The 27,049-nt window shown below is 40.2% G+C and overlaps 1 protein-coding gene across 10 annotated transcripts in view; it reads right to left on the bottom strand.

Annotated features, from left to right (window-relative positions):
• Window positions 1–27,049, bottom strand: part of ARHGEF28 (Rho guanine nucleotide exchange factor 28) — a 298,167-nt gene that overhangs the window by 86,491 nt on the left and 184,627 nt on the right. For all 10 annotated transcript variants that reach the window (XM_026498793.4, XM_057307006.1, XM_057307008.1 and 7 more), the window contains 4 exons: window positions 12,973–13,094; window positions 9,104–9,384; window positions 5,766–5,973; window positions 3,042–3,153 (listed from right to left, as the gene is read on the bottom strand). In XM_026498793.4, the coding sequence (XP_026354578.3) occupies window positions 3,042–3,153; window positions 5,766–5,973; window positions 9,104–9,384; window positions 12,973–13,094 (723 nt within the window). The remainder of the gene's footprint in view (window positions 1–3,041; window positions 3,154–5,765; window positions 5,974–9,103; window positions 9,385–12,972; window positions 13,095–27,049) is intronic.

Here is a 27,049-nt window from a genome sequence, read left to right as displayed (position 1 = left end):
GAGATAAAAGGAACAGTCTCAGGCAAGAAGCTAAGCACCATCTCGTTCTCAGAACTGGAGCGTTCACTAAGGGATGGAGCAAAGACACTGATTTAGACAGTGAGAGAGACTGAAGGAGGGAGAGGACACTGTGGGGCTCATCATCTACAGAGCAGAGACAACTCCTTTACCACTACAGTCCAGAAGAGTGAAGAGGCAAAACCAGTTTGTAAAGGAAAGTGCCGCAGATAAATAAGGAAGAAAACGAATTAACACATATCCCCTGAATGTGTAAAGATCAATGTTCAATCTAACACTACCTGGTATGTAACAAAAAATCTGCTTTGAAGAATTTGAAGGATTTTATTTCCACTATTAAATATTCCTCAAATTAATTCTTGAGCAAAAATCATATGCTTGTTGTAAACACGCTGAGGTGCCTAGAGATTAAGCCACATGTCCAAAGTAATCAAGCTAATAAACGAATGGAACCGGCCTCAGGCAACTGGACAAAGTCTAATAGGATTCCATCTAACAGTGCACAGTGATTTTCAGAAGTATACTCACTCCACTCCTCAAATTCTTAAAAGTAGAACACTTTTGTCCTTCTTCGTGAGGTTATAATTTTGAGAATATTCCTGTCTATCTAAACACACAATGTACCAGAGGGAATTACAGGATACGATTTTGTTTTGTATATACAAGCATTAAATAATGTTGCCACATCATTGTACTCTTGCCCCCCCCCCAAAAAAAAACCATGAGAAATGATAATAAGTAACCTCTTGGAAGTGACAAGGATGAGAAAACATCACAAATCAGAATAAAAAGGGCTAAACACTACCCTATTTTGTACAACTATATGACAGCTCATATACAGGAGCTTCCAAATGGGGTGAAAGGAGACTTGGATTCTGTTCAAAGAGAGAAAATTTTAGGACTATTCCAAACTCATCAAGAAAGAACTTAAGGTAATATAAATGTCAATTTACCTTTGATTAATCTAAACGAACTAAACAATGAAACATCACATCTTTGAACTAGTCAAGCTTTCACTCTTGTGCTTTGATCACACTCACACATACACACACACACACATGCACACACACAGTTAAAACTATTCCCTCTTCTTTAAGAGCTAATTTATTCTTCATATACCTATGGTTCACCCATTGGAATCGTTGTACATTTACTATGTAGCTTCAACCTACATTGCCTATTTGTGATTCTTACCTTCTAGAGACCAAACTTCATGAAAGCCCTATATTTAAATATATTATCTAAAGGTAAGATTTTATTAACAGAAAAGCCAAAAGAATTGATGTCAGTTTTTTATTCTAACTCAAATGCAAAGATTTAAGGATTGTACGTAAGGCAGATACCCTTCCTTGTTCATTAAAGAATTCATAATTCAGGGCTCATTTCCCTTATAAACAATCATTTTCCTCTCAGTCATCTGGTCAACAACTTCAAACTTCTGAACTGACTTTAAAAACCAGTCACACTACAGATATAATGGCAAGGCTGCCATTTTGCACACTACAAAGACTTAGAAGCATTTTCTAAATAGTTAAGGTATACAGTTAGCTTCCCATCTAGGACCATCAGTGAAAAGATGTCAAAGTGCCATTAAAAGGAATCCCAACCTAAACCAAAGTTAAGGAGACCTGGAGATCGAGATCGAGATCTATATCTAGATAGATAGATCTCTCTCATATATATAAAAGGAGAGGGCAAGATCAATCCATCTTTTTCCTGTGCTCTCAAGGTGGCTCTATCTTTTCTTTCTCTTAGTCCTTTTCTCCATCTCCACATTCCAAAAATTAAAACTGATGTTTATTATCAGTCTTGCTTTCTCCTCTTCCAGTAAGGATTCCCAGAAAGAAAAAGGAAAAAAAGAAAGAAAGAAAGAAAGAAAGAAAGAAAGAAAGAAAGAAAGAAAGAAAGAAAGAAAGAAAAACACCTAGCACTTGTTTTGTGCTCTATGTACCTTGTCTAGTACATTCATTCAACAAATAATTATTGAACATCTTACATATGTTAGTCATTGTTTTAGGATAGTAGTTTCAACCATAAAGATTATGTTTTCAATATTGTTTCACATGGCATAAAAATGTCAACAACAATGTAATAAAGAATAGTAAAAAAGAAGAGAAAGAAACTTGTGAAATAAATTCTATTTTAAATATTCTACAATGGGAAACTACGAATACTTAGGCACATCTTGCTTTCTGAGTCTTTTAAGACTCTTAAGGATAATAGACAAATAAAGCATTAATATACTAACATTCTATTATGATGCTTCGTATTACATATGGACATGAATACTACCAAATGTGCCTCTAAATATAATTACTACAAAACATATTATGTATAGAAATACCTTTGTTTCGAAATAAAGTAAAAAATGGGAGTTGTAGCTGAAAGGAGCTACAAGGGCAGCTCCGAGTTGTCCATAATTATTCTGTTTATTAATGTGAATTCAGTTCTCAAAATTTGTCAAGCTGCATGCTTATGATGTGCACCCCTTTCTAAAGGTGTATCAGTTAAACTTCTATTGTATCAAAGTTTTAGTTCTGGTTGTTCACATTGCCCCAAAGAATGCTGAGGTACATTTACTGATGTTTCAACTCTTTCCTTTTACTGCCAACTCTCTCAAGTCCCTTGCTAAACACAGAAAGGGAACAAATCTATTTTGCTATACTTTGCCTTTTAGCAACTTATACAAAGGGCAAAGTAATTTTTTGATTTCCTTAAAATCCTCTAAAGCTCTCATAATAACCTAGAATAAATTCTCGTTCACATTGTCCTTAAGGAAAACATTTCGCTCAAAGAATAAAGCAACAGAGAGGTGTGTATATATTTGTATTTTCATCAAAATGAAATCTATAACTTGACTAATATCCAATGAGAAAAGCATTTTGCTAAGCATAGAAAAATCATTTATGAAAATGGAATTGAAAATTCTTGCCTGCTGCTTTTGTATATTTTATATACTTTGCTAACTGAAAATCTGCTCCGGAATAGAACGCTCTCAAGGCCGAATGGTAAAGAATGCTTACCTTCACTAGTATTGCACACTGTAAAATCACGCACCAACCGAGTTTTTCCTACAGAAATTTTGGGTGATGAGCAGGAGTAAGAACGTGAGCGGACTCCAGAAAGCAAGGATTCCTAAAAGAAATCATACCAAAGCTTTTTAAAAAAATTCTACAGAGGACTTGAAGGTATATGTTCACCACGAATGTTACTGAATCAGCATCTCTGTAAAGAGAGTCGATGTGAATATTTCTGATGTAAACTCATTTTTTGTTTTTCTTCTCCTATCACAACTTTTAAAATTTTACTGCCTTTTCAATGCATTAGTAAACTTGAGCTTCCCGCCCCAAATATACTTTAAAATGCAATTATGACATTCTAATCAAGTTGGTTGAAAGTGAAAAATTAAGTCAAATGATTTTTTTCTCTGCATATTCGATAAGTCACTTTTTTTCACCTGAGTTGTCAGTTTTTTTGTTATTTTACACTGTAGTATTCAATTCTGTATTAATTTATATCTTTTTATTTCATAATTATTAAAAGGTAGAGGAATAGGCACTTACAAGAGTTCTTTAACTTCTGGATAGCTATTTACATTTATAATGTCAGCTGTAGCCTCTCAGGAAGAATGCATCAGGTCAATCTACAATTGCTCCCAGTCTGTGCTCATCTTTCAAAAAGCTTTCCATCTAGCACTTCCTGAGATGGTATCTGAATTTCACCGATTTATTATTTTTATTTTAAAGATTTTATTTATTTATTCGACAGAGAGAGACAGCCAGCGAGAGAGGGAACACAAGCAGGGGGAGTGGGAGAGGAAGAAGCAGGCTCATAGCGGAGGAGCCTGATGTGGGGCTCGGTCCCATAAGGCCGGGATCACGCCCTGAGCCGAAGGCAGATGCTCAACCGCTGTGCCACCCAGGCGCCCCTGAATTTCACTGATTTATGTATCTTTGATTTTAAGTGACCAATTTTTGCTACTGTTTTCACAAATATATATTATTTCTATTATTATATTTGCAACATATGTGACAAAGCAAGATGGCAAGATAATTAAAACATGGTTATCTTACATATTCTGAAAAATTTAAATGACTATGCAATAGAGCACCAATAAAGCCATTTATGGTACCTGACTCGCATCCAATAGGGACCTAGTGTCCTTAAGATGGATCCCACTCATCTGTTTTTAAGATATCACTTGGAGATAAAATAAAGTAATGCAAAATTTGTTACTAAAATTAAGCCATCAGCAACCGTCCTTCATAAGCATTGGTAGCTTCTAGTCTCCCTAAGTGAAAACATTTCGTTTCCCTAAGTCCACTGGTTTAGTTAAGAGACCTGGAGGAAAGCTGAAATAGAAGCTTGCCCTTGTTGCAAAGGGCCTAGGGCCTTGGCTCCCGAATGTCTTATTAGGGAGGGTCCCCTGGTTCTAGACATCAGAGAGCTGGAGCTGTCCTATACCCTTAACGGTGACAAGTCACAGAGGGCCAGAGCGAAATGTCACCCTCTGCATTTAAGTCAATGTATAGTAATTATTTTTCATAACCATGGAACTTTGAAAATTAGCCAGAACTCTTTGGCAAAAAAGTTACACAGGGCAATTACAGAGGCAAGGCAAGATACATTTTACAGGATGGAATCTTCCTGAAAGTGAACAGCATGAAATGATTCACAAAGACTGAATTACTTTTCCTTCCAAGTAATGAGAACTTTTTCACAATTCCATTCAAAATGCAAAGAAGTAGCCACATTAACAACTGTACCCATTTCTTATCATCTAGAAATATCACACGACATTCAGGTTCAAAAGACCATGACAGCTCTCCAGGCCTCAGAGCTGAGGGGAAGGATTCAGGATCTGCAGTCAGAAGGCCTGGATCAAGTACTGAATCTACCACCAAGCAGAGACAACCTGGACAAGACATCTCATCTCTCCAAGACCTCATTTATTCAAAAATTAAGAGTACTACTTATGTCCCAGCTAGCTAAAAGAAAATTATATGTTTCATACATACGTAACTCATGTTTTGTATACTGCAGAGAACACTACAAAAATAACCATCAGATGTTCACAGGAAGAGAAGTTTGGCACAGCACACATTGTTTTACAGTAGGAAACTCAACTTAAAAAGAAAACAAGTGGACTATAGAAATCGAAAAGGAAGAAAACACATGTGCAAACACAAAAAGGCTTTGTCTGCAAGGTTGGAAGAGTTCATTAAAAAAAAAAAAAGAAGAAGAACAAAAAACCAAAAAAACAACCACAACAAAACTCCATCTGAAAATGCATATGAGAGAAAAGTCCTCTCCTATGGAAAAACTGACAAAGTTTATCATGTCCCACATTAGTTTGTGCAGCCAGAAATGCTCAACAAATATCACCTTTGCCTGTGATACTATTTACCTCATCACCTGAGCCAAGCAAAAAGGTATGTGAGCAAACAAGTACTGTCCCTTTGCTGAAGGGATGCTGGCAGAAATCGTTATATAAAACAGTAAAATTTTCCAAGTATGTGAAAGATTATATGTACTGATAGTGAATTAATGAAACATAAACCAGCCATGTTAAGGACGATACAAATTAAACAGAGGGGGAGAGATTAAAAAGACAGACTCAATCAGACAGCCCATGAGTCTCAAAAAAAAAAAAAAAAGTTTGCACATGTGAATGGATTGAGGTGGACTGCTTTAGATAACATAGCTTCCAAGCTTACAATAAACCAAATTAATACTAATAAGAATACCTTCAACTGCAGGTTACTTGATAAAGAAAGTGACTCTGTCCTGGAGATATTGAAATCTGGTTCAGTGGTGGTCTCAAAAGAGTCCAATTCATCCCCACTAGGAATCCCAGTTCTTGAGGAACTCTGAGACACTGGCGTGTAGCAAATGTGTGACTGTTCAGAATGCCCTTCCCCTTCACTGTCAGCATCCAGGGCATCAAGGCTAGAACTAAAGCACAGAGGAAATAAATAAATAATCACGTAAGCCAATAGCTGACTGACAGACCGCTGGTTTCTATTTCTCTCAATTAAAATTCTCTCCTTGGCAGAAGGTGCAACAAATACTCATTTAAAATATTTCTTTCTTTTTTTTTTTTTTTAAAGATTTTATTTATTTATTTGACAGAGAGAGAGACAGCCAGTGAGAGAGGGAACACAAGCAGGGGAAGTGGGAGAGGAAGAAGCAGGCTCACAGCAGAAGAGCCTGACGTGCGGCTCGATCCCATAACGCCGGGATCACGCCCTGAGCCGAAGGCAGACGCTTAACCGCTGTGCCACCCAGGCGCCCCTCATTTAAAATATTTCTAACAAAATTTCTATCTAAGAGATTTTCAAATTTTTTCCTCCCCTCCCCCAATCTCTTCTTTTTCAATAAAACGTTATGTTTCCCCAAACGAACATTTCCACCTAGCAAAAGCCATTGCGAGTACTCTAAGAAACAAACCTGGTGCAGGTTCGTACTATCCTATTTGTTTTGTAAATGTAATTATTACAGGACCTAAATAGTTATCCTTCAAATATTAAAACTGCACAAGAAACAGAAGCCCACGGTTGTTTGGGTGGCACGTGGGGGATAGCACGTGAAACCATGTCATGTGGGACTGGAAAGCTCAGGCAGTGAGACATGTTCAAGGACAGACTGCAAAGGTCTCACCTCTGAGATGATGGCAAGACCTGAGTTAGCATGAGTCAAGTGGGCTCCCGGATGTGTCATGTTAGATTATCATTTTCAGAGATTGTAGGTGAGCAATCCACCTCAGAAACAGGTAGTACTTCTGGTCAACTACCGCTTTTCTTTCCTAATTTAACTTTAATAACCAGGAAAGTAAAAGGAAAGAATGTGACCTTCCACATTCCTGGCTCATTCCGTAACAGTTACACTTTAAACCACTCGAACTCTGAGGCCAAGAGCGTCCACAGACATGGGAAGGCTGGATGCATTTTTAAATATATTTTTCTTTCACTGTTGCAGTTTTGGAGCTAAAATTTTAATAACACAACGAAACCACCTTGATTATGAAATATGAAGCAGAAAGTGAAACTCTGAATTAATCCACTGTGGTTACTTCTCTTAAAAATCCATAAGCTAATTAGTGCCCACTGAGTAGCCATGTAATAAATCATGACACTTGCCAAAAAGACAATACTACACGTCTTTAATCCCAACACTTTGGTTACTCTCGAATCCTGAACTATTGCATGGGCCCTCTGGGGCACCAGCAAACCCAGAAGTGAAGGCCACATGTGGCATCACTGAGGATTTCCAAAGTAGGGTCCTTCTCCTTTCAGAGCCCATTGAGGGACTTCACCTTGGCACTAAGCAGAGAACAAACTGCAGGTGGACTTCACACTTTCATTCAACACATGAATGTTGAAGTCCATAAAATTATTTCTCATAAAAAACCAAAGCTTAGTGTGAAGAAACACCTTCGGGTAAATGCTGGTGCTCTGAATGTTACAGCAATGTAATAAGAGATACACTAAGGTGCCATGTACTTTCCTTAATTCAATGATAGTCTGAGAGTAGACAGAGCCCTTAGGTCTTGGGGGGGGAGGAGGTGTTAAAGGTCTGCAGATGCCTTGTGCCTCTGTATTTGTCTTTCAATTTGTGATCTTGTGATGTGTCTTTCAACTTTACTAATACAAATAAACATTAGTTCAAATGGCTGACTGCCCGCCATCACTATCTAACTTAACAGAAGTCTTTCCAATTATATGTAGCATTTCTCCATCACTGAGTACATGCTAGAAGTAGAGGTGATTATTTTATTTTGCACACTATACGTTAAAAGATTTCTCTTTTTTTCCCCAAGATTTTATTTTTAAGTAACCTCTACACCCAACGTTGGGTTCAAACTCACAAACCTGAGATCAAGAGTCACATGCTCTACTAACTAAGCCAGCCAGGTATCCCTAAAACATTTCTTTTTCTACTAATTTAAATTGGGCTACTATTTTTCCTCATTAAGCTATTAAGCTAAGATATTTGGTATCATAAACCATATTCCTCAGGATTACCTCTTGGTTCTCATTTTACAATACCTTTCTTTCAAAATCCCATTAGTGAAACATGAAATCAATTGTAGGTTGTGAGCAAAATTTTCTTTTAAAATAGTATAGAACAGAAAATATCAGAATACATTCCACATGTAACCTCATAAAACATTTATTTAAATTTTTTGTGCATTTATGTGGCGGGTGTCATGATATGATAAGCATTTCTTACTGTGGATGTTGGTAAAACAAAAAAGGTTTTCAAAATATAAGTTTTAGAATGAAACAAACTCTTCTGTCACCTCATTTTTTTTGGTGTTGTGTAGTTTAAAATAAATGTTGCATTGCTTATATTCCCCTTGGAGCTTCTCAAAACAGCAAAATTTCAGTAACATATGGTTATATATTGTGCATATTTTACTTTCACCAAAATGTTTTAAACCTCAGGAGAAAATCTGGGTTTTAGGTCCCTGTGTGAAACTCAGTTTTTATTGTGTGTCTCCAAATTTCTCCTTCATGAGAAGTTCCCAGCCTCTCTGCCTATCATTCACTTTTTAATGAGCTAGGTAAATTTCACATTGAGTTCATTATCAATCGTGTTACATGCTCCCAGCCTGACACTCACTGAACGAAGAGTCCCACTGCCATCCCAGGGCCAAAATGGGCTTTTCTTGGGCATCACAAGTCCTTTGTCCTCATTCCTACATTTTTTGGAGGAGACAGAACATCTTTATTAGATAATGCCAAATTATTTTCCAGTTATTATACGATTTTCACTCCTTTCAACTGTATACAGGTGTTTCCATTGTATACATTTGCTCCAAAATATGGTAACTTTAAACTATTTGCCTACCTAGTAAGTGTAGAATGTTATTTCATTGTGGTTTTCCTCTATTATATGTTTGTCAGTTTCCTAAGTGTCTTAGTTTCAAGTTAAGGAATGTAGGAATCTAAAAGGGGCAATATTTTGATGTAGAGATAAAAGTGGGGGGGGGACAATAAAATATAATAAAGTATAATTTCACAGGTCCAGCTACAAGGTTCTTTGATCTTCTACACTTCTCCTCTAGAATATAGTACCTTACCTTCTTTTCTTCAGATGACTTTGTTCCTTTTCAAATCCATGATGACCAAAGGAAAGATTAAAATTGGAAGCATATGAACTAGATGGTGATGGGAAGGACTGCTGAGCTTCAGTATTTGACGTCACTTCCTTGTTCTCACTTAGTGGGTATTGTCCATGGCTGGTTTCAGCAGTCAGGATATGCTTGCGGTTCTGAGGCCCCAGAGTAGAACCCATGGATTCAGGGCAGGCGTTTGTAGTGATTCCTTCTATATTAATGTAGTTAATATCCAAATCACCAACCTGGTCATTGTAAGAGAAATAGTTGCTGAGCAAAAGCAGGAAAGATTGGCTGAGCTGAGAATAAAATTTTCCCAATTGAACAACCTCCCACCTTACTCACCTTGTTTTGTTTGTTCTCGTTTTGTTTTATGTAAACAGAGAATTTTTTCATGATGTTTTTGTTCACTAGGCTGCTATCGCATTATTCACAAAAGGAAGAAGACAAACTGAGTGTTTTATAAAATTGTTCTTTACTACGAAACCAAAAACGGACCATGCGTTTAAGATTTTGTGAGCCACTGATTCAAAAAGGGGTATGTTTTAAATACTTGAGCAAAAACTAAAGAGTAGTGGTGGTCACATAAATCTGACTCTCAAAAAAACAAAACAAACTACAAACTAAAATAAGAATAAAACAAACTAAGATTCATGGACTTAACTAGAAAACACAAAATGCCCCAAACTTCAAATTATCTGTAAATAATAAAATTAACACCAAATCTCAGCAAGCAACCTGTTATACTCTTGCCATAAGCCTATGTACAGAATAAAAGTGGTCTAGAAAATTCTGCATGGCAGAGAAAACAGGGAGCTAATGGAGGGCTTAAGACCAACCTAAAATCAGCACTAGAAAGAGAAAGTGCAGCCTATACCTGTGAAAAACAGTCCTTGATTTAAGGAAGGGGCTTGAAACTATGGGTGATCTGAGGTGGCAGTCATCAAAGGCATCACTTCTGAGGGAGAAGACAGTAACAAGAAAAAGGATGACACTGTCTGGTGACAGGGTAGCAAGGGGGGAAAGAAGCAAAAGGGGAAAATGTAGAGTCCTAAATCTTCATCATCATCATAATTTACTATGGCAAAAACAATCAAGGAATGCCCAAACCAGTGGGTGAGAGTCAGCTGTGTAACAGGAGATCTACAGACACTCTAACTCTCTCCCTGAAAGACACTTAATGCTTTAAAAAGAAGATAGTAATCTTACTGAAAACGAACTGGGTAAATCAAAAATAACATCACCAGTAATGGGACAAATTATCTTCCTGTGCCTCCTGATACAATGCACCGAGAAGAACACAACACTTCTGTAATAATTCGACTAACCAGACATAGCCTGAATCCAATCATGAGGAATTAACAAACCAACCAAAACTGAAGGACATTCTAACAAAAACAAACAAGATCCTGGACTGTATTCTTCAAAACTATTGACTCCATAAAAGACAAATACTAAGGAATGGTTGCAAATTTTAAGAGACTCAAGAGATAGGACAACTAAATTTTCTTTTGCTACAAAGAACATTGGGATGATTGGCTAAACTTGAGTGAGGTCTGCAGGTAACTGTCTAGTTACCACTATATTAATGGTGACTTCCTGATTTGGGTAACTATATAGGTGCTTAGTAAGAGGATGACCAAGTTTTTTAGGAAATATATACCATGAAAGACTGAGAGAGAAAAGGGCACCAAATTTTCAATTTGTCTAAAATGGTTAACATTATATACTTACTTTCATCATTTGCATGTACAAAAACACACTACTCAGAGTACATTTAAGCTAAAATGTGATAAAATATTAACATTTGGGGTATTTTTATAAAGAACATACACGTATTCTTTGTACTGAATTATATAGACTTGAAACGATGTCCAAATAAAATGGATTTTTTTTTCCAAAGTAGTTTATATGGCAGAGTAATTTTCAAAGTAGTTTCTACCACGTATATCTCCTTGTTAGGTAGGTTGATCACTGAGATTTCATGGGAAACAGCATCACAAACAAGCTAGCAATCTTTTCAGAGCTCTGTGCCAGGTTGCGGCAGAAGAAGGAAATTAGACAAGATTCTTCTCGGGGACTAAGCAATTATTTTAAATATGCAGAATTTGGACTCCTTATATCACCCTTGCTATTCGAATGGACATAGAAATAGTAAAAGAAATCGTATAACTATACTACATGGACAGAGTGAACTTTGTGATTTGTGTCCATACTTTTAGTTTTATTTCTGTTTTCACGGCACAAATTCAGCAGTCCTCAGCTACATTTCAGTTTATCAGTTACGTTGTTTGAGTTCGCTTGAAATGCATGCTTCACGTTATTAAGCAATACTTACTTCAAGATATTCCAAAATAGAAATTATATTCTAACCTCATCTTTGGTTTGGGAAGTTTTGCATGTTTAATGTATCTTAGAGCACAGTTTTCTCCCATGTAATACTGAAGCATGTACAATTTTAGCTACTTAAGGTAAGCGAGTATTTGCAGTACTCACTGAGGCTCAGAGCAAAGAGATGAGGACTCAAGAAGCAGTTCACTTAAACGCTGAGAACATACGGCAACAATTAGAATCAGAACGTGGCTAGAACACAGCAAATCCAATTGCCCTGTATCTCCAAAGAAAGTCCCCAAAACTCCCCATTTGTCCTAACCTCTGCTTCATCCTAGATTTCTATAAGTAGGGCTGACATTCAGCTGCTTTATGCAAAAAAAAAAAAAAAAAAAAAAAACTGTATCAGTTATTTACAGCTGATGTCCATTCTGACTGGTCCCTTTGTCATTCTGAACATCATCCCAATCTTCACCTTTTATACTATGCATTTGATGTAACAATGTTTGGAACAGAAAGGGAAAAACCAAGATATTTGATTCAAGGGGTGAAATTGACATCTACGAGACAGAAAAGTTTCTATCACAGAAAACATCTCTAAATAACAGGGTACAATATATGCATACTAACAACAACAAAAAGGGTAAATTTCTTTATTGCTCAATAAGCATATATATAGTGCATCTTACATGGGGATTAGGTTTGGAAGCCTGTGGATAAGGCAAAAATTATGTTTTGTCAAAATTACCCTTGAAAATCCCTAAAGTCATCTATAAAATCATGTGCAGAGTACGGAAATCTTCAGATCTAAAACTATGATTTAATTTTTATCAATATTAAAATTTGAGGATCACTGAGCTAGAAAAAATACAGGATAAATTCATCTATCGACGTACACGTGAACCACAAGCCTCTGTGAGATCTAACTCACAAATCTCTGGCAGAGACTGGGTGGGACATTCTAAAGGGCTCCAACTTCCCTGCAGTGTGACAACATTCTCTTTTAATATTAAAGCTCTATAACCTTAGTATATGTTAATAGGTGTGTTACACGGATTAAAGAAATCATTTATATGACAGCATTCTATGGGGCTGGCATCAAGCTCTTGCTCATAACTGTTTGCTGAATCTGAATACAAATATTACTTAATCAGGTCATACACACATTGGTTTTTTTATTTGTTTGTTTAAAGCTGTAGAGAAGATATTAGCTTCCCAATTGTCACCTCCTATTTTGGCTTCATGCAAGAGTTCTCACACTCTTCTCATTTGACATTGTCTCAAGACGCCTCCCTACAGTTCTTCCTGGTGGGTAACGTGTGCTGTGCATGAAAGGAAAATCTAAGTTAAACGCTCATATGATGAGGCTGCAGTGGAGAATCAGCAGGGCCACCCTTAGGCGGAAATTTTCAGAGCAACACAACAATGCTGAATATATTTCTCATATACTCAGGTTTTGGAAAGAGAGTAAGATCCCTCTTGTAACACCCATCATGCCTTACCTGATCTATCACCATAGAGTTAGCATAAACTTCATCGCCGCCATTCAGCACGTCAGGGAGCTGGCCTGCAGCAAAGAATGTTGGAGGATGCTTGGATTTCTTGAAGACATCAAAAGAGTGATCTAGAGGAAAAATGACAACAGGACAGAAAAAAAGTAGACAGAATTTATTTTACAGTCAAACTTTATGTTCTTTTTTTTAGGATTTTATTTATTTATTTGAGAGAGAGAGAGAGAGAGAGAGAGAGAGAAGGGGGAGGGGCAGAGGTAGAGGGAGAAGCAGACTCTCTGCTGAGCAGGGAGCCTGATGCAGGGCTCCATCCCAGTACCCTGAGATCATGACCTGAGCTGAAGGTAGATGCTTAACCAACCCAGGCACCCCAAACTTTACCTTCTTAATCAAAGCGCTAAAAAAAAAAAATGCAGACTGCATTTTTTTTATTTTATAATTTTTATTTTGTTATGTTAGTCACCATACAGTACATCCCCAGTTTTTGATGCACTGTTCCATGATTCATTATTTGCATATAACACCCAGTGCACCATGCAATATGTGCCCTCCTTAATACCCATCACCGGCCTATCCCAATCCCCGACCCCCTTCCCCTCTGAAGCCCTCAGTTTGTTTCTGTTCTACATCCAAACCTTCTCAGTTATCTAAAACCTACATAAAGAATAGTTGTAGATAGAATGTGCTCATTTCAAGCACTATTTTTCCAATCATAAGAGATTTTTATAGATTTCTTCTCTTTTTTTTTTTCAATTTGAGAGACAGCATGTGAAAGAGAGAGTACGAGCAGGAGGGAAGGGGAGAGGAAGAGGGAGAAGCAGGCTCCCCACTGAGCAGGGAACCCAATGCGGGGCTCAATTCCAGAACTCTAGGATCATGACCTGAGCCAAAGGCAGACGCTTAACCGACTGAGCCACCCAGGCGCCCGAACTGATCTACAATGTTTTAAGTTTACAAACTATAACACACCTGGCATTTCTGCCATCGCAACTGATAACTTTGGCCAAGTTGGGGTTTAATTTGTTTTCCGCATAATTTGATCAGTGTTTTAGAAAATGATATAATTTTTTTTAACAAAGACGGGTCCATAAACCCTTATCTCCAATTCTGAAATCTAGAAAGCTCTGAAAATCAAACCTTTTCTTCATAAATTTGGTCCCCATATTTGGTACAAAATTTGACCTGAACCCAGACGAGGCCATGTCTAGTTTTTATTTACCTCACCTGGTGTGAATAGTCATTCATTTTGCTGTAGAAATATTACCACACTGGATGATGGCACTGCCAGTCATATCATCTATATTATAAGCACTATGCCAAAAAGATCTGAAAGTTCTAAATTCCAAAACAAATCTAGTCCCAATAGTCTCAAACAAGAGACTGGATTTCTATGTTATTACAGCAGATATCAGACCAGTACTTCCCAAGATTTTCTCTCTCCTCTGCCAAATTCACAATTTTGCCATATCTACTTACTACCTGCATTATATTCTCTAGTACTTGTTTTTAGATTGACTCACCCTTTTTTCTTTACATAAAATGAATTTTAAAAGAAATACTTTATCCTCATTATAACCAGAAAGCCAGTATTCCCTGTCAAACCTGGAAAAGAATTATACAGACCAAACCAATAAAACTACCTTCTGACTGAATATAGTTGCCAATCAAAGCTGAGAGTCTACAAGGGCTGCTTGCTCCCTGTCATAAAGGGAGATTCGGACAGACTGGAGAGGTGTTAAAGATGCAGGAGTGTGAAATGAACTTTCTCCTTGAATCAGGAGAAAGATCAAAAGAAAAAGACAATACCTGCCTTACTGTGCAATTCTATGTCATCTAGCGTAAGGTCAGGATGCCAGCTTCAAGATCAACGGTGCCCAAAAGAATTTACCTTACACTTGGGAAAAATTGCCTAGACCACGTCATCATCCCGTCACTTAGGTAATGACTCCACTGAGACAGCTGATCTTTTTGGCAGGGGGGACATTACCATGCAAAATCACACGACAGTAGTGGCAATGGAAATCTCTCCTCTCTAAATCTCTCATCCATAATCTACCATTTAAGATTGTCTGGGTCACTCAGTGTAACAATTTATAAGACTGGTCCAAAAGTCTTTTTCAGTGGAACTCAGAGCATCCACAGCCTCCAACTGCCAAAGGATACCAAAGAGTAATCGGATCTCCAAGTGAACACAGATTAACAAACCAGAAGATGACAGACTTCTAAGACCTTCACTCCTTCACTAATTTACACTAGTCACTGCAGCTAATGGGCTTCCAACCAGCAGAATGACATATATTACAGAAAGAAAATAAGACTTCAAAAATATGTTCAAGTAATCACCAGCTACATATATTAAAGTGGCTAATTTCTCTTTGTCTCCACCATTAAAAGAAAAAGAAAAAAGAAATTCAAAGAAAAAGCTACAATGGCTTCTTTTAAAAAAAAAAACTAATCTTTTCAAGATTTAAGATATATTTCATTACTTCCACTTTGGTAGCAAATTAAGTGAAAAATGATTGCCAAAAAAAAAAAGAAAACCCTTCAGGTCCTTTCTCAATAAGCATATACAAATAACATGCAATAAGAAAATCAGTTCTGTCTTAAATGATGTTGTTGTGTTGTTTTTTTTTTTAGATTTTATTTATTTATTTGACAGAGAGAGACAGTGAGAGAGGGAACACAAGCAAGGGGAGTGTGAGAGGGAGAAGCAGACTTCCTGCGGAGCAGGGAGCCCGATGGGAGGCTCAATCCCAGGACCCTGGGATCATGGCCTGAGCTGAAGGCAGACACTTAACGGCTGAGCCACCCAGGAGCCCCAAAATTATGTTGTTTTTAAAACAATTTTTCTTAGCAAAAAGTTACCTTTACAGTTCTATTACTAATATTTATTTTTAGTATGTGGTAGACCCATATTTCAAAGGCAGTATAAAAGGAACTAAAACTCAACTGCCATCCAAATGGCTGAAAATTTTAAATTGGTGAAGAACAAGGCATTGCAGTCCTTAAGAGCAAGGGCCCTGGGCTGCTTGAATTCCAAGCCCTACTTCACCATTTATTCACTGTGTGACATTGGGCAAATTACTTAACCTCTCTACACCTCTGTTTCCTGATCCGTAAAATAGGGATGATGACGTATCACATAGGATTATCGCAAGGATTAAGCGATTTAATATTTTAAGTGATTGGACATCCTGTGACAAAAAGTAATCCCTATATACGTGCTTGCTATTATCATATCAGTAAATGAGGTTGTCTAGTTTCGATACTTTACTGTAGTTTTGCTTCTTTTATCAAATGATTTCTACCCTGATTAGAACTTTACATGTTTCAAACCAACCCTAGGAAAATAGAATGCATAAAACATTCCACGTGCTACAAGAAGAGCTTTTAAAATGTAACACTCTTATTTCAGACCTAGCTCACGTTAAGATATTTTGTAAAGTCCATCCTGGATATGGTAACTGAAAAACAAAGTCGAACTGCCCGTAAGATTTACCTCCAGCAACTCAAGGATGAGATCTCACGAAATGGGAGAGATTACAACAGAACCAACAAAGAATAAAGTCAGACGATCAGAGACCTTGTTTCCCAAGAACAAAGGAATTTAAGAAACTAGGATGTCCCAACCCTGTTCTCACCGCAGAGCGAGTGCCCTGAGGATAAACAGCAACTCCAGGGGATCCCCAGCTCTCCTGTCTCCCATTATGTTCATTGCTCTGTAATGTGATCTACGGAGCTCTACAAGGACTCCCCAGAGCAGAAATCTGCATGCTAGATGCTTCGGTCAGGTGACAGGATAGACAACTGAGAGTAAATGTATTTCAGCCACAGAACGAAGGAGAACTAGTAAGGGGCGAAGGAAAAGCAGCTGCAAATACCTCCCTTTTTCCCAGCATTCACAACTGTGCCCAAATGGCAGGAAACAGTTAACAGCACAGACGAGCCTACGGCCTCTGCAACCTGAGTTCTGCTGAAATCCAACCCTCCCTCCCAAAGCTAAGGGCCTTGCAGCTTAAGGAAAATGTAGCCTATTTGCCTGGTTATGTAAGGGACTCACACCCAGACATAAACCAACCCGGCTAGGGCAGCCTTTTGCAAACCTGCTGCTGACCTGGTTTGGCCCACTCTGGGTGCCAAGCTCTTGACTGCCAAAGTCAGGGGAGGGCCTCTCAGGCCACATATCTCTTTACAATGGTGGGGCAGGTTGGTTTGTTTCTTTCATTCATTCATTCCATTGTGCTTTAAACCCTGCAGGCTGTGAACACAGAAGAAGGATTTATGGAGAATGACTAACCAGCACAAGATGAGTAGAATGTATTTTAGAGCTCAGTTCCCGGTGCTGCATGCATACTGTGCCCATCGCAATCTAGTGGTCAGTTTTAACCTTATGTGACCTAGGGCAGCATTCGATACTGCTGATGGCTCCCTTTTGCCCTTCGCCTCCAGGACACCTCTCCACCTCTCTCTCTCTGTCTGTCGCTCTCTTCTCAGTCTCTGTCGTCTTCTCAATTTTAACGTAGGCTGCAGTGCTCCAGGATCAATCCTCAAACTTCCCTCTTTCTCCCTCCCTCCCCCTCCCCCATTCCCTGGCTCATCTAACAGCATGGCATCCCAAACCACTGTATGATGATGACTCCTGTAGCCCCAGAGTTTTATATCCAACCCAGACCTCTCCCCGGAATCACACCACCTCCTTAACAACTCCCCAGTGCTGTCCAGCAGCCGAGAGCACAAAACAGAACTCCTGACTCTCCCCCTTCTGCAGCTGCTCTCCTCCCAGTCAACAGCAACTCTGTCTCTCCCTGGACTGACCTTGACGGTTCTCTTTTACAACCAAAGGAATCCACGATCTGACCTTTTCTTATACTGCCACCCGCGGCCACGCCAGGGCAAGCCACCACCATCTCCTACTCCGACTACTGCGAGACCACTGTCCCCTCCCTGTTCTCCTTGCCGCCACTTCTCTGCCCTGGATAACCCGTCCTCCACAACATACACAAGGTAATCATGTTACGAAGAAAATCAAATCACGTCTTGCCTCGGCAAAATTCTCCAATGGCTGCCCCTCTCATTTTGAGGAAAAGCCAAACTTTACCACAGCCTACAGCACTTTACTAAAATGGTTCTGGGACACACTTTTATTTAACGTGGGTAGGGTGTGTTTGAGGAAGGTGTTTCCACACATCGAAGCAATTCTGACACCAACTGGGCGTCCTACAATTCGACTCAATTCTGACACTTTCTACCCAGAAATGACATCAGATTTCACAAATTAGAGATTCAATCCTACAAGACTGTCCACCTCCACGTTCGGATGCCAGTCACAAGTCCAGGTTGTTACCTGTATTTCTGACCAACTGGCTATAAATCTGAGGTTGCCATGACCCCCCCTCCTCCTTGGGTTTGATTCATTTGCCTGAGAGGTTCAGAGACTCAGAGTAACATTTTACCAATTAAACTATTAAGAGGAGATAACTCAGGAACAGCTAGATAGAAGCGATGCATACAGCAAGATATGAGGAATTTCCATGCTCTCTCAGAGTACAGTGTTTTCCTGATACCTTCTCCTGTTCGCCATCCAGAAGCTCTCTGAATTCTGTCCTCCTGGTTTCTTTATATATACATGACCAATTAAATCTTCAGCCATTGGTGACTGAACTCAATCTTCAGCCGATCTCCCGTCCCCAGAAGTGAGGGTGAGTAGTACTGAAAGTTTCAACCCTCTAATCACATGGCCAGCTCTCCTGGCAACCAGCCCCCAAATCTGAGGTCCAAATGTCACCTCATTAATGTCACAAGAGACACCTTTATCACACTCATCACATAGGACCTTCCAAGGGTTTTAGGGAACTCTATACCAGAAACAGGAGAAAGACCAAATATGTATTTATTATAAATCACAATGTCATACTTACATAACCTGCCCCACATCCACCCTCACTCAACCTCTCTGAAGCCTGCCAACTACTCTACTTCAGCTATACTGGCCTTGCTGTTCTATGCCTCAGGCCATTTGCACCTGCTCTTCTCCCTACCAGGACTGTTCTTCCCCCATATCTTGATGCTTTGCTTCCTCATTTTCTTCAGCTCTCTACTCAAATGTTACCTTATCGAAGAGCCTCTCCCAGGCCATTAGATATGTAAAACAGGACCTCACATCCAAGACCTGCTTTATTTTCCCTTATGCCACAGATCATCACCTAGTATCTTATGTATTTATTGCATGTTGTGTTACCTTCTACTAAAATGTAAACTCCATCAGAACAATGACTTTGAATACTTTGTCCACTATATCCCCCCAGGGCCTAGAACCATGTCAGGTACATAAAAGATTCTCAGTAAATACTATCTGAAGGAGTGAATACTTTCTCATCAAGAAGAGAAACCTTGTACAGGGTACAACTGAGACTATTTCCTTCTGGTCTGACAAATTTCCTCAGATTCTGGAAGTTTTCTTGTGAGTTGCCCAGTTATTCTTGCTCTATTCCTGGTTGTAAAGGAAATATTTCTTTCTTATTTATCCCATTTATTCATTTACTCATTCATTCATTCACACACTCATTCATCCGTCCATCCATCCATCCAGCCAGCCAGCCATCTTTTCCAACATTTACTGCGTGACTATTGAATACCAGCCACCATGCTACTTGCTGGGCCCTGCCCAGGTTCCTCAGCCTCCATCTAGGACTCTTAAAAATATCCTTAGGCACAGTCATTGTAGAGCACTTCCCCGGGGGTCCCCTGACAGGTCTCTAAACAGCTGGCAGGCTGTCCTCCTTCTCTGAGCTCTTCCTACCTGTTACCTCTGTGTGTAGTCCTGTGTGATCTCCGGAGACAGAAGTTTTACTTTGTTCCTCCTGGTAGGACAAGTAACTTCCTGGTTGGGGGCTGAGCTAAAAACAGCTTCTCCTGTTGTGCGGAACAACGCAGGTGCCCGGCACTTCCCGTGCGATACCACCTGACATGCCTGCTGGCAGAAGGAGCCCAAGAACACCTCTTTCATCCGCTTATTTAAAAAACCAAGGGATCACTCTTTTACTAAAGGAATAATGGGACAACCAGGCAGATTTGCAAGGTAATGGTACTGAGAAGATCAGGAAAAAAAAACCCAAAAAACAAAAAAATACCATTAAAATGGAGAGAAAAAAATTACAGGTACTCCAAGAGTCAGTATCTAAACCTGTTCCCTATCAGGTCGTGATACGAGGTAACACCACTGTTAGAGCCAACGGCGATACAGTGCTTACTCTGAACCAGACACTACATGATTTCCATTTATTAGCTCATTTGGGCCTCAGAACAATCTTCTGAGGCAGTACTACTTAGCATTTCCATTTTGCGGAGTAGGAAACTGCGGTGCTATTTAAATAACTTCCCCAAGGTCCCTTAACTTACTCAATGGCGCTCTACGCACTCTGCTAGCCGGTTCAAAATACTTTATTTAAATAATTGGGCTTACCGAGTATCCCGTCTGAACTAAAGAAAATGGCATTTGAGCAATGTCTGGTATTTTCCCATTAAGAAGTTTCATTATTATGCTACAGTGTGACTTGTGCCTACGTGTGTTTGCTCACTTCCTGGGCCCATGCTCTCTGCCTCTGGAGATTTGCGGCCAGAACAGGACAGTGTGAGTCTGGCTGAGAAAACATTCATACAACAGTAAATACATGATTTCGTTTTGTTTAGCCACGCAACACGAAAGATAACAGAGAAACTGGAAAGATAAACTGAGATGTTCGCTGCTACCTTCCAGGTGATGGAATACAGGTGGTATTTAATTTCAACTCCTTCTGTGTTTTCTAGATTTCTAACCACCACTATTTTTACATGTAAAACAAAAGAGAAACAGGTCGTGTCTTCAAAAGGTGCCTCCCATGTGAAAGAACAGCTGTGGAATCTCAGGCAAAATACCAGGTAATCAGTAAATCAACGGTATCAGATAATACCTGTGTAAACGTATTAGCTGGAAATGTTTTATGCAAGAGTACACAGTATTGTTTTTGCCCATCTGCCAGCCCTCCTCTCCCGAACCACGTGAGGCATTATCATGTTCATCTTGTAGACCAGAGAGCTGAGGCCCAACGAGAGTGATTAACCCACCGGCGCTATTAAGTGTTAGAACCCGAACACAAACCGTGCTGACAGAGACAGTCTTTCTCACCGCAGCACGCTACCCCCAAATCCCCAAATTCAAAGGGAACTTTTGCCAAATTCTGAAATTTACGGATAGTTCTTTCTGCCAATGGTCTTAGTGTGCTCCAGGAGAATGAAAAAAAAACTCACCCTCACAAGTGAAAAGGAACATTTTCAGCGATAAACTGTCATTTATCTCCTTGCTTATTCTTCCTCTAAGTTTCTCTTAGGATTTTCCTGATATTAGTCTTGGCCTGGAACGTCTCTTGGCCTCACTCTTCTGACTTGGACTGAGGGTTACAGAGAGGATCCATCCAACTTCCAAAATTATCCCCAGCCCAGGAATTTCCTGTGGGTCATGTGTAAACTAAAGTTACTCTGAAGATTTAAGTGTACACCGAGCCATGTCTGAGAGAATCCAGGGAACCTGAGTCTCCCAAAATAGAGTGGTTCTAACACAGATCCAAATGCCTAATTCACCCCCAGAACTTGCCTCACCCTCCTGGGAACCTGTGCAAGAAAAGTGAGCCCCGGGGTGAGATCAGTCCTCTCGACCGGTTCCGTGAACAGTAACAGCCGAGGACAGAAGCGAAGGCATTCCAGGAGGGCTGAGGTCAAACCTGTGTTTCCAGCCCTCTCCCGCGGAACAGCAGCTGAAAAACCCTTCTAAATAACAAGTTACAACTTGGTACTCTAAAATCAGATCCTAAAAGAAGCCCTATTCTGCTGTTTTGAAAGACCTAATTATCAAAATTATCCAAGAAGAAAACAAGCCTTTTCCCTCAGAATACACCGGAGGCACAGGGGGAGGTGGGGAGAAGGGAGGAGAGAGCAAGAAAACATCGTCCTTGGAGAACAACAATTTTCTCCCACATCTTCCCAAGTTCTCGTTCCTAATTGTAGTAGCACAAAGTAGCCTTCGAGACAACACAGGTTTATGTGTGCAAAAGGACTCTCAAATACGTATGCAACTTTTTCCCTCCTTTGCTTCCCCTAAGCTATCAAGGAGATGTTCAGTCATGTGTTGTATGTAGACTTGTAGTGATTAGACTTAATCAGCAATTCCTTTCCTTCTTGTTTTATTTTTTTTTAAGACTTTATTTATTTGAGAGAGAGAGATGGAAAGAGAGAGAGAATGAGAGAACGAGTGGGAGGAGGGGCAGAGGGAGAAGCAGTCTCCCCGCTGAGCAAGGAGCCCGATGCAGAACTTGATCCCAGGACCCTGGGATCAGGACCTGAGCAGAAGGCGGATGCTTAACCCCCTGAGCGCCCTCCTTTTCTTTTTGTTTTTTATTAAAATTTTTTAAGTAATCTCTATGCTCAATGTAGGGCTCAAACTCACGACCCTGAGATCAAGAGTTGCATGCTGCCCTGACTGAGCCAGCCAGGTGCCCCAGCAATTCCTCTCCTTGATGCAGCTCTTTAAGGCCTCTATCAAATTAGTCTACAGAGGGCAACAATGAGCAAACTGAAGGGGAAAAAATTGGCACATTCTACAAACACCAAGATAGAAGTGAAAGACCTCAAAGAAACTGGCAGGACTTTGACAAGATCATTTCTGGGGACTATCGACAAAAAAAAATAACTGGTGAGGAATATGCTCCTGGAAGTTGTCATCACAAGGAGCCCTATGAGTAATTCATATCCTGCAGAATCTTCTAGGAAAACACAGGCACATAAAAATGATTGTATCCAGTTCTAAAGTCACAAGGAGCTTTCTAGAGCTATGCGTTTTTACCCCCGCCACTTAATATCCTAAAAAGTAACTGAGTTCTACTACCGACAAGGAACTATGTGAAAGGTTTCACTTTTTTTTTTGCGGGATAATTGACATTCGTTACAGGTCAGCAACAATGATTCGAGGTTTGCATATATTGCAGAATTATCACAGTAAGTCTAGTTAACATCCCTCACCCTACGTAAGTTTTTTCTTGTGATGAGAACTTTTAATATCTACTCTCTTGCCAACTTCCAAATAACTTATTTTTTGTGTCCTCAAAAGAGCATGTGGAATGAATGAGTGAATGAATGATGAAAGCCACGCAATGCCTGGCATTCCTCCAAATTGTTCTTGGTTTCTCCTGGTTGGGAAACTCTCCGGAATTCTGTTCCATTATCCTGAGCAACTCTAGGCACCTCTGGATAGGTTAGTATGAATGAGAGCTGGATACGACGCTGGTTACAACTCATAACCAGGTTTTCATTGGCAGGGACAGAAGAGATCAAAGAAATGAGACATGTGGTTTCCCTGCCTGGGGGGAACAGAGTGAAAGGCCAGAGCTACTCTGAAGGTAGAGGGGCTTTTTATGATTCTGTGTGGGGCTCTGCAGGAGACCACCTTGCAGGCTCCCCGACGGCACCACAAAGAAAACCACTGTCAGGAACACTTAGTGGGAGAGTAAGTTCAGGCAGCAAGGCGAGCAAGGGCCAGCTTCCCAGGGCTGCCCCCCGTTGCCTAAGTGGTGAGATGGATCCCTAAGATCCCACAGGCCTGTGAGAGGTATAATAACGGCGGAGTACTTGTGGCCTGCCATGGAGCCCACCGTGGCACCAAGGGAAGGACCCTGTAGCAGATATTTTTAGAGAAGAGCCTGAGCCAGCAATCTGGGACAGAGGTTCCAAGTTGTCTATAGTATAACAAGGGTGAGGCCAAGTCACTGAAGGAGAAAGCACCAGGAGAAATTCAGACTGACATCAGGGAGAGGATCCAGTTGCCCGGATGTGGGACAGAGATGTCATAACACCCCAAAACACAATACTCATGCCTCAGGGAAGAGTCCAGGCCAACAGATCTGTAGCAGACACTGGGAGGACATACAGGACACTCAAAGATGAGGCCTCCTCCTATGCACCACCAACTGCCCCTACCCTCACCAAAAATCACATTCAGTACCAGCTGGGCCAGAAAGAGGAGGAACATGAAGACATGGGAGAAACTGGATATTTTACTTAAAGAGACTGAACGGTTGGTGAAAATAATGGTTTTTATTATTGCATCAGACAAGGTTTAATGCATTAGACTAAAATACACCCTTTCCCCTCCCCACTGCCTGGGGTATAGGACTTTGTAAGAAAGATCAAATCTATTACAGACAAAATAAAAAAAAAAAAGACAAAATAAAAACTGTGTGAGTAAATTTGTACCACAATACACTTAATATTTACTGCCTGCTTTCTGTGATCCAGGCAGTAGAGGCATGGAAATAAGTCATCCAGGGCACCTGGGTGGCTCGGATGGTTAAGACTCTGCCTTCAGCTCAGGTCATTATCTCCAGATCCTGGGACCAAGCCCCATGTAGGGCTCTCAGCTCAGTGGGGAGTCTGCTTCTCCCTCTCTCTCTGCCTCTCCCCCTGCTTGTCCTCTCTCTGTCTCTTGCAAATGAATACATAAAATCCAAGCAAGCAAGCAAGCAAGAAAGAAGTAGGTCATCCAGGTTCTGTCTTCAAAAAATTCAGTGGCTTAGGGTGAGACACTTAGTATTAGCTGTGATGCACTAATGAGGCATTTATTACAAAAACATGCAAAACCCAGAGAGGCATAAATGATAGAATGATGAACTCAGGTGTACACCTCTGTTTACTGCAGCATAATTGACAATAGCTGAACTATGGAAGCAGCCCAAGTGTCCATAGACTGATGAATGGATAAAGAAAATGTGGGATATTTATACAATGGAGTATTAGTAAGCTGTAATATGAATGAAATCTTGTCGTTTGATACAACATGGTTGGAGCTAGAGGGTATAATCCTCAGCAAAGTTACGTCAGAGCAAAACAAATACCATATGATCTCACTCATATATGGAATTTAAGAAACAAAACATATGAGCCGCAAAGGAACACAAAAGTGAGAGAGACAAATCAAGAAACAGACTCCTAACTACAGAGAACAAACTGATGGTTAGCAGAGGGGGGGTGGATGAGGGATGAGAGAAACAGGATGGGGATTAAAGAGTACACTTATGATGGAAAAAAATTTAAAAACTTTAAAAGAAAGAATGATGAACTCAAGGTGTTCAGGGAAGTCTTATAGGAAACAACAATAACAATAAAAAAAAAAACAAAAACACCTTCAAGCTGCATCTTACGGACAAGCCGGAGATTTCTAGTCAGAAGTGGGAGCAATATGCGCCTGAATTCGCTGAAATAAAAATAAAAGGGGGAGAGAAAAGACTGACTGAAAGCATGTGAGGACATGTCATAGAACAACAAGAATTTAACACCCAAGCCTTGAGAGGACTTCAGGGAACAGAACGAGGGCCCGGAACCTAGCAGGACCCCACAACGCAAGTGGTTCTCTCTATACATGTTGGCAGCATTTCCTCCTGCTTTCTCCCAGCGAATGGCTTCCATTCCCACCTTCCGGCATGGCCACTCATGAAGGGAGACATGTCCCTCCAAACTCCAGTCTCAAGAACCCCAAGGTAGGACTCTGAATGGCCAAGGAGGGATGCAGTGATTGGCCCCGGCCTGGGCACGATGCCCAGCCCACGGCACCCAAGAAGGCAAGGTCATGTGAGAAGGTGGCAGCATCATTTGGACCCATGGCCAGAGCGGCAGAGGGGCCCCCCCTCTAAACAATACGAATGTTGTTCAGCAAAGGGCAGGAGGACAGTAGGCAGACAACAATAATCATCTAGGCCGATGCAGCACTTGGCATCTCTCTACGTTTCCATAACCCCATGAGTCAACAGTGTATGAGCCTGGGCTATTTTTCCAACACGTTGATACATTCAATGTATGTCTAACTCCGCCCATTTGCTTGGAGGGACCACCTGCCTATGAAAACCCTACCAGTTCACCACAGGCTATTAAAATGACATCCCTTTCAAACTGACATTCCTCGCTTCACCTTGAACTTCAACAGTAATTTTTCCTAACTTCTCCTATGGGATTTATCACTTTCTGGCTTAATATATCTGAATAAACCCCTATTGGATATTGCCCCAAACTGGAGTGGTAGGGAGGTGCCCCTGAACATGGGATAACTGGAATAGAGCCTTCCTTCCATTATAGAGATTAATGCAGAAATACATCTTCCCCAGGAATTTAAGCTAGCCAAAAAAAAAAAAAAATCAGTTTCACATATTTGGCCAAGTATTTGTTGAACTAAAGGAAGCCCCGGGGGGTATGTAGCTATGTTGTTTGGCAAGGGGCTTGTAATCCGCCTCCTTTCCTCTGCTGACCAAGGTAGGCTTCCAGGCCGAGTCAGAAATTAAAACTGCCCTGTTCTCAAGGTAAACACTATCTTCATTGTGAGCCAACAAAATCTTAGCAGGTTATGTCACCTTTAAGAAAATGTTTCTCTTCCTCAATAAGGATTTTTGTAGTGACTTATTCCCCCTACGGTGTTCAGGCATCCTTTGGGGGAATTCTGGAACTGAATACATACATGCACATGGAAGTCTACTTGTGTGTCCAGTGAAACTTTATGAAAGAAGAAGGGAAAACATGGAAGAGAACAAGTAAAGGCCATGAAATAAAAGTCATTCACCTTTGAAAATTATTATCCGACCTTCTGAAATGTCATCATACTTTAAATACTTGCTGTGTCAGGGGATTATTTTTCAGACTGTGTACCTGCCCTCCTAAATGAGTTTATGGAAAAGGCCAAAACAGTGGTCTGATGATTCTCATCTCCATTCCCAGCAAACTCAATCCCTCTAACTTGACTTTCTTTTTTCCTTTTTAAAAAATATTGTATTTATTTATTTGAGAGAGAGAGAGAGAGAGAGCATGAGAGCGGGGAGGGTCAGAGGGAGAAGCAGACTCCCGGCTGAGCAGGGAGCCTGATGCAGCACTCGAACCTGGGACTCTAGGATCATGACCTGAGCCAAAGGCAGTCGCTTAACCAACGGAGCCACCCAGGCAACCTAACTTGATCTTTCTGAGACAAACCTGTGAACCTTCCAAAACATACTGAACGCTCTCC

Source organism: Ursus arctos, unplaced genomic scaffold (assembly GCF_023065955.2).
Source record: "Ursus arctos isolate Adak ecotype North America unplaced genomic scaffold, UrsArc2.0 scaffold_5, whole genome shotgun sequence".
Classification (NCBI taxonomy): domain Eukaryota; kingdom Metazoa; phylum Chordata; class Mammalia; order Carnivora; family Ursidae; genus Ursus; species Ursus arctos.
This window is presented reverse-complemented; position numbering and strand designations above follow the sequence as displayed.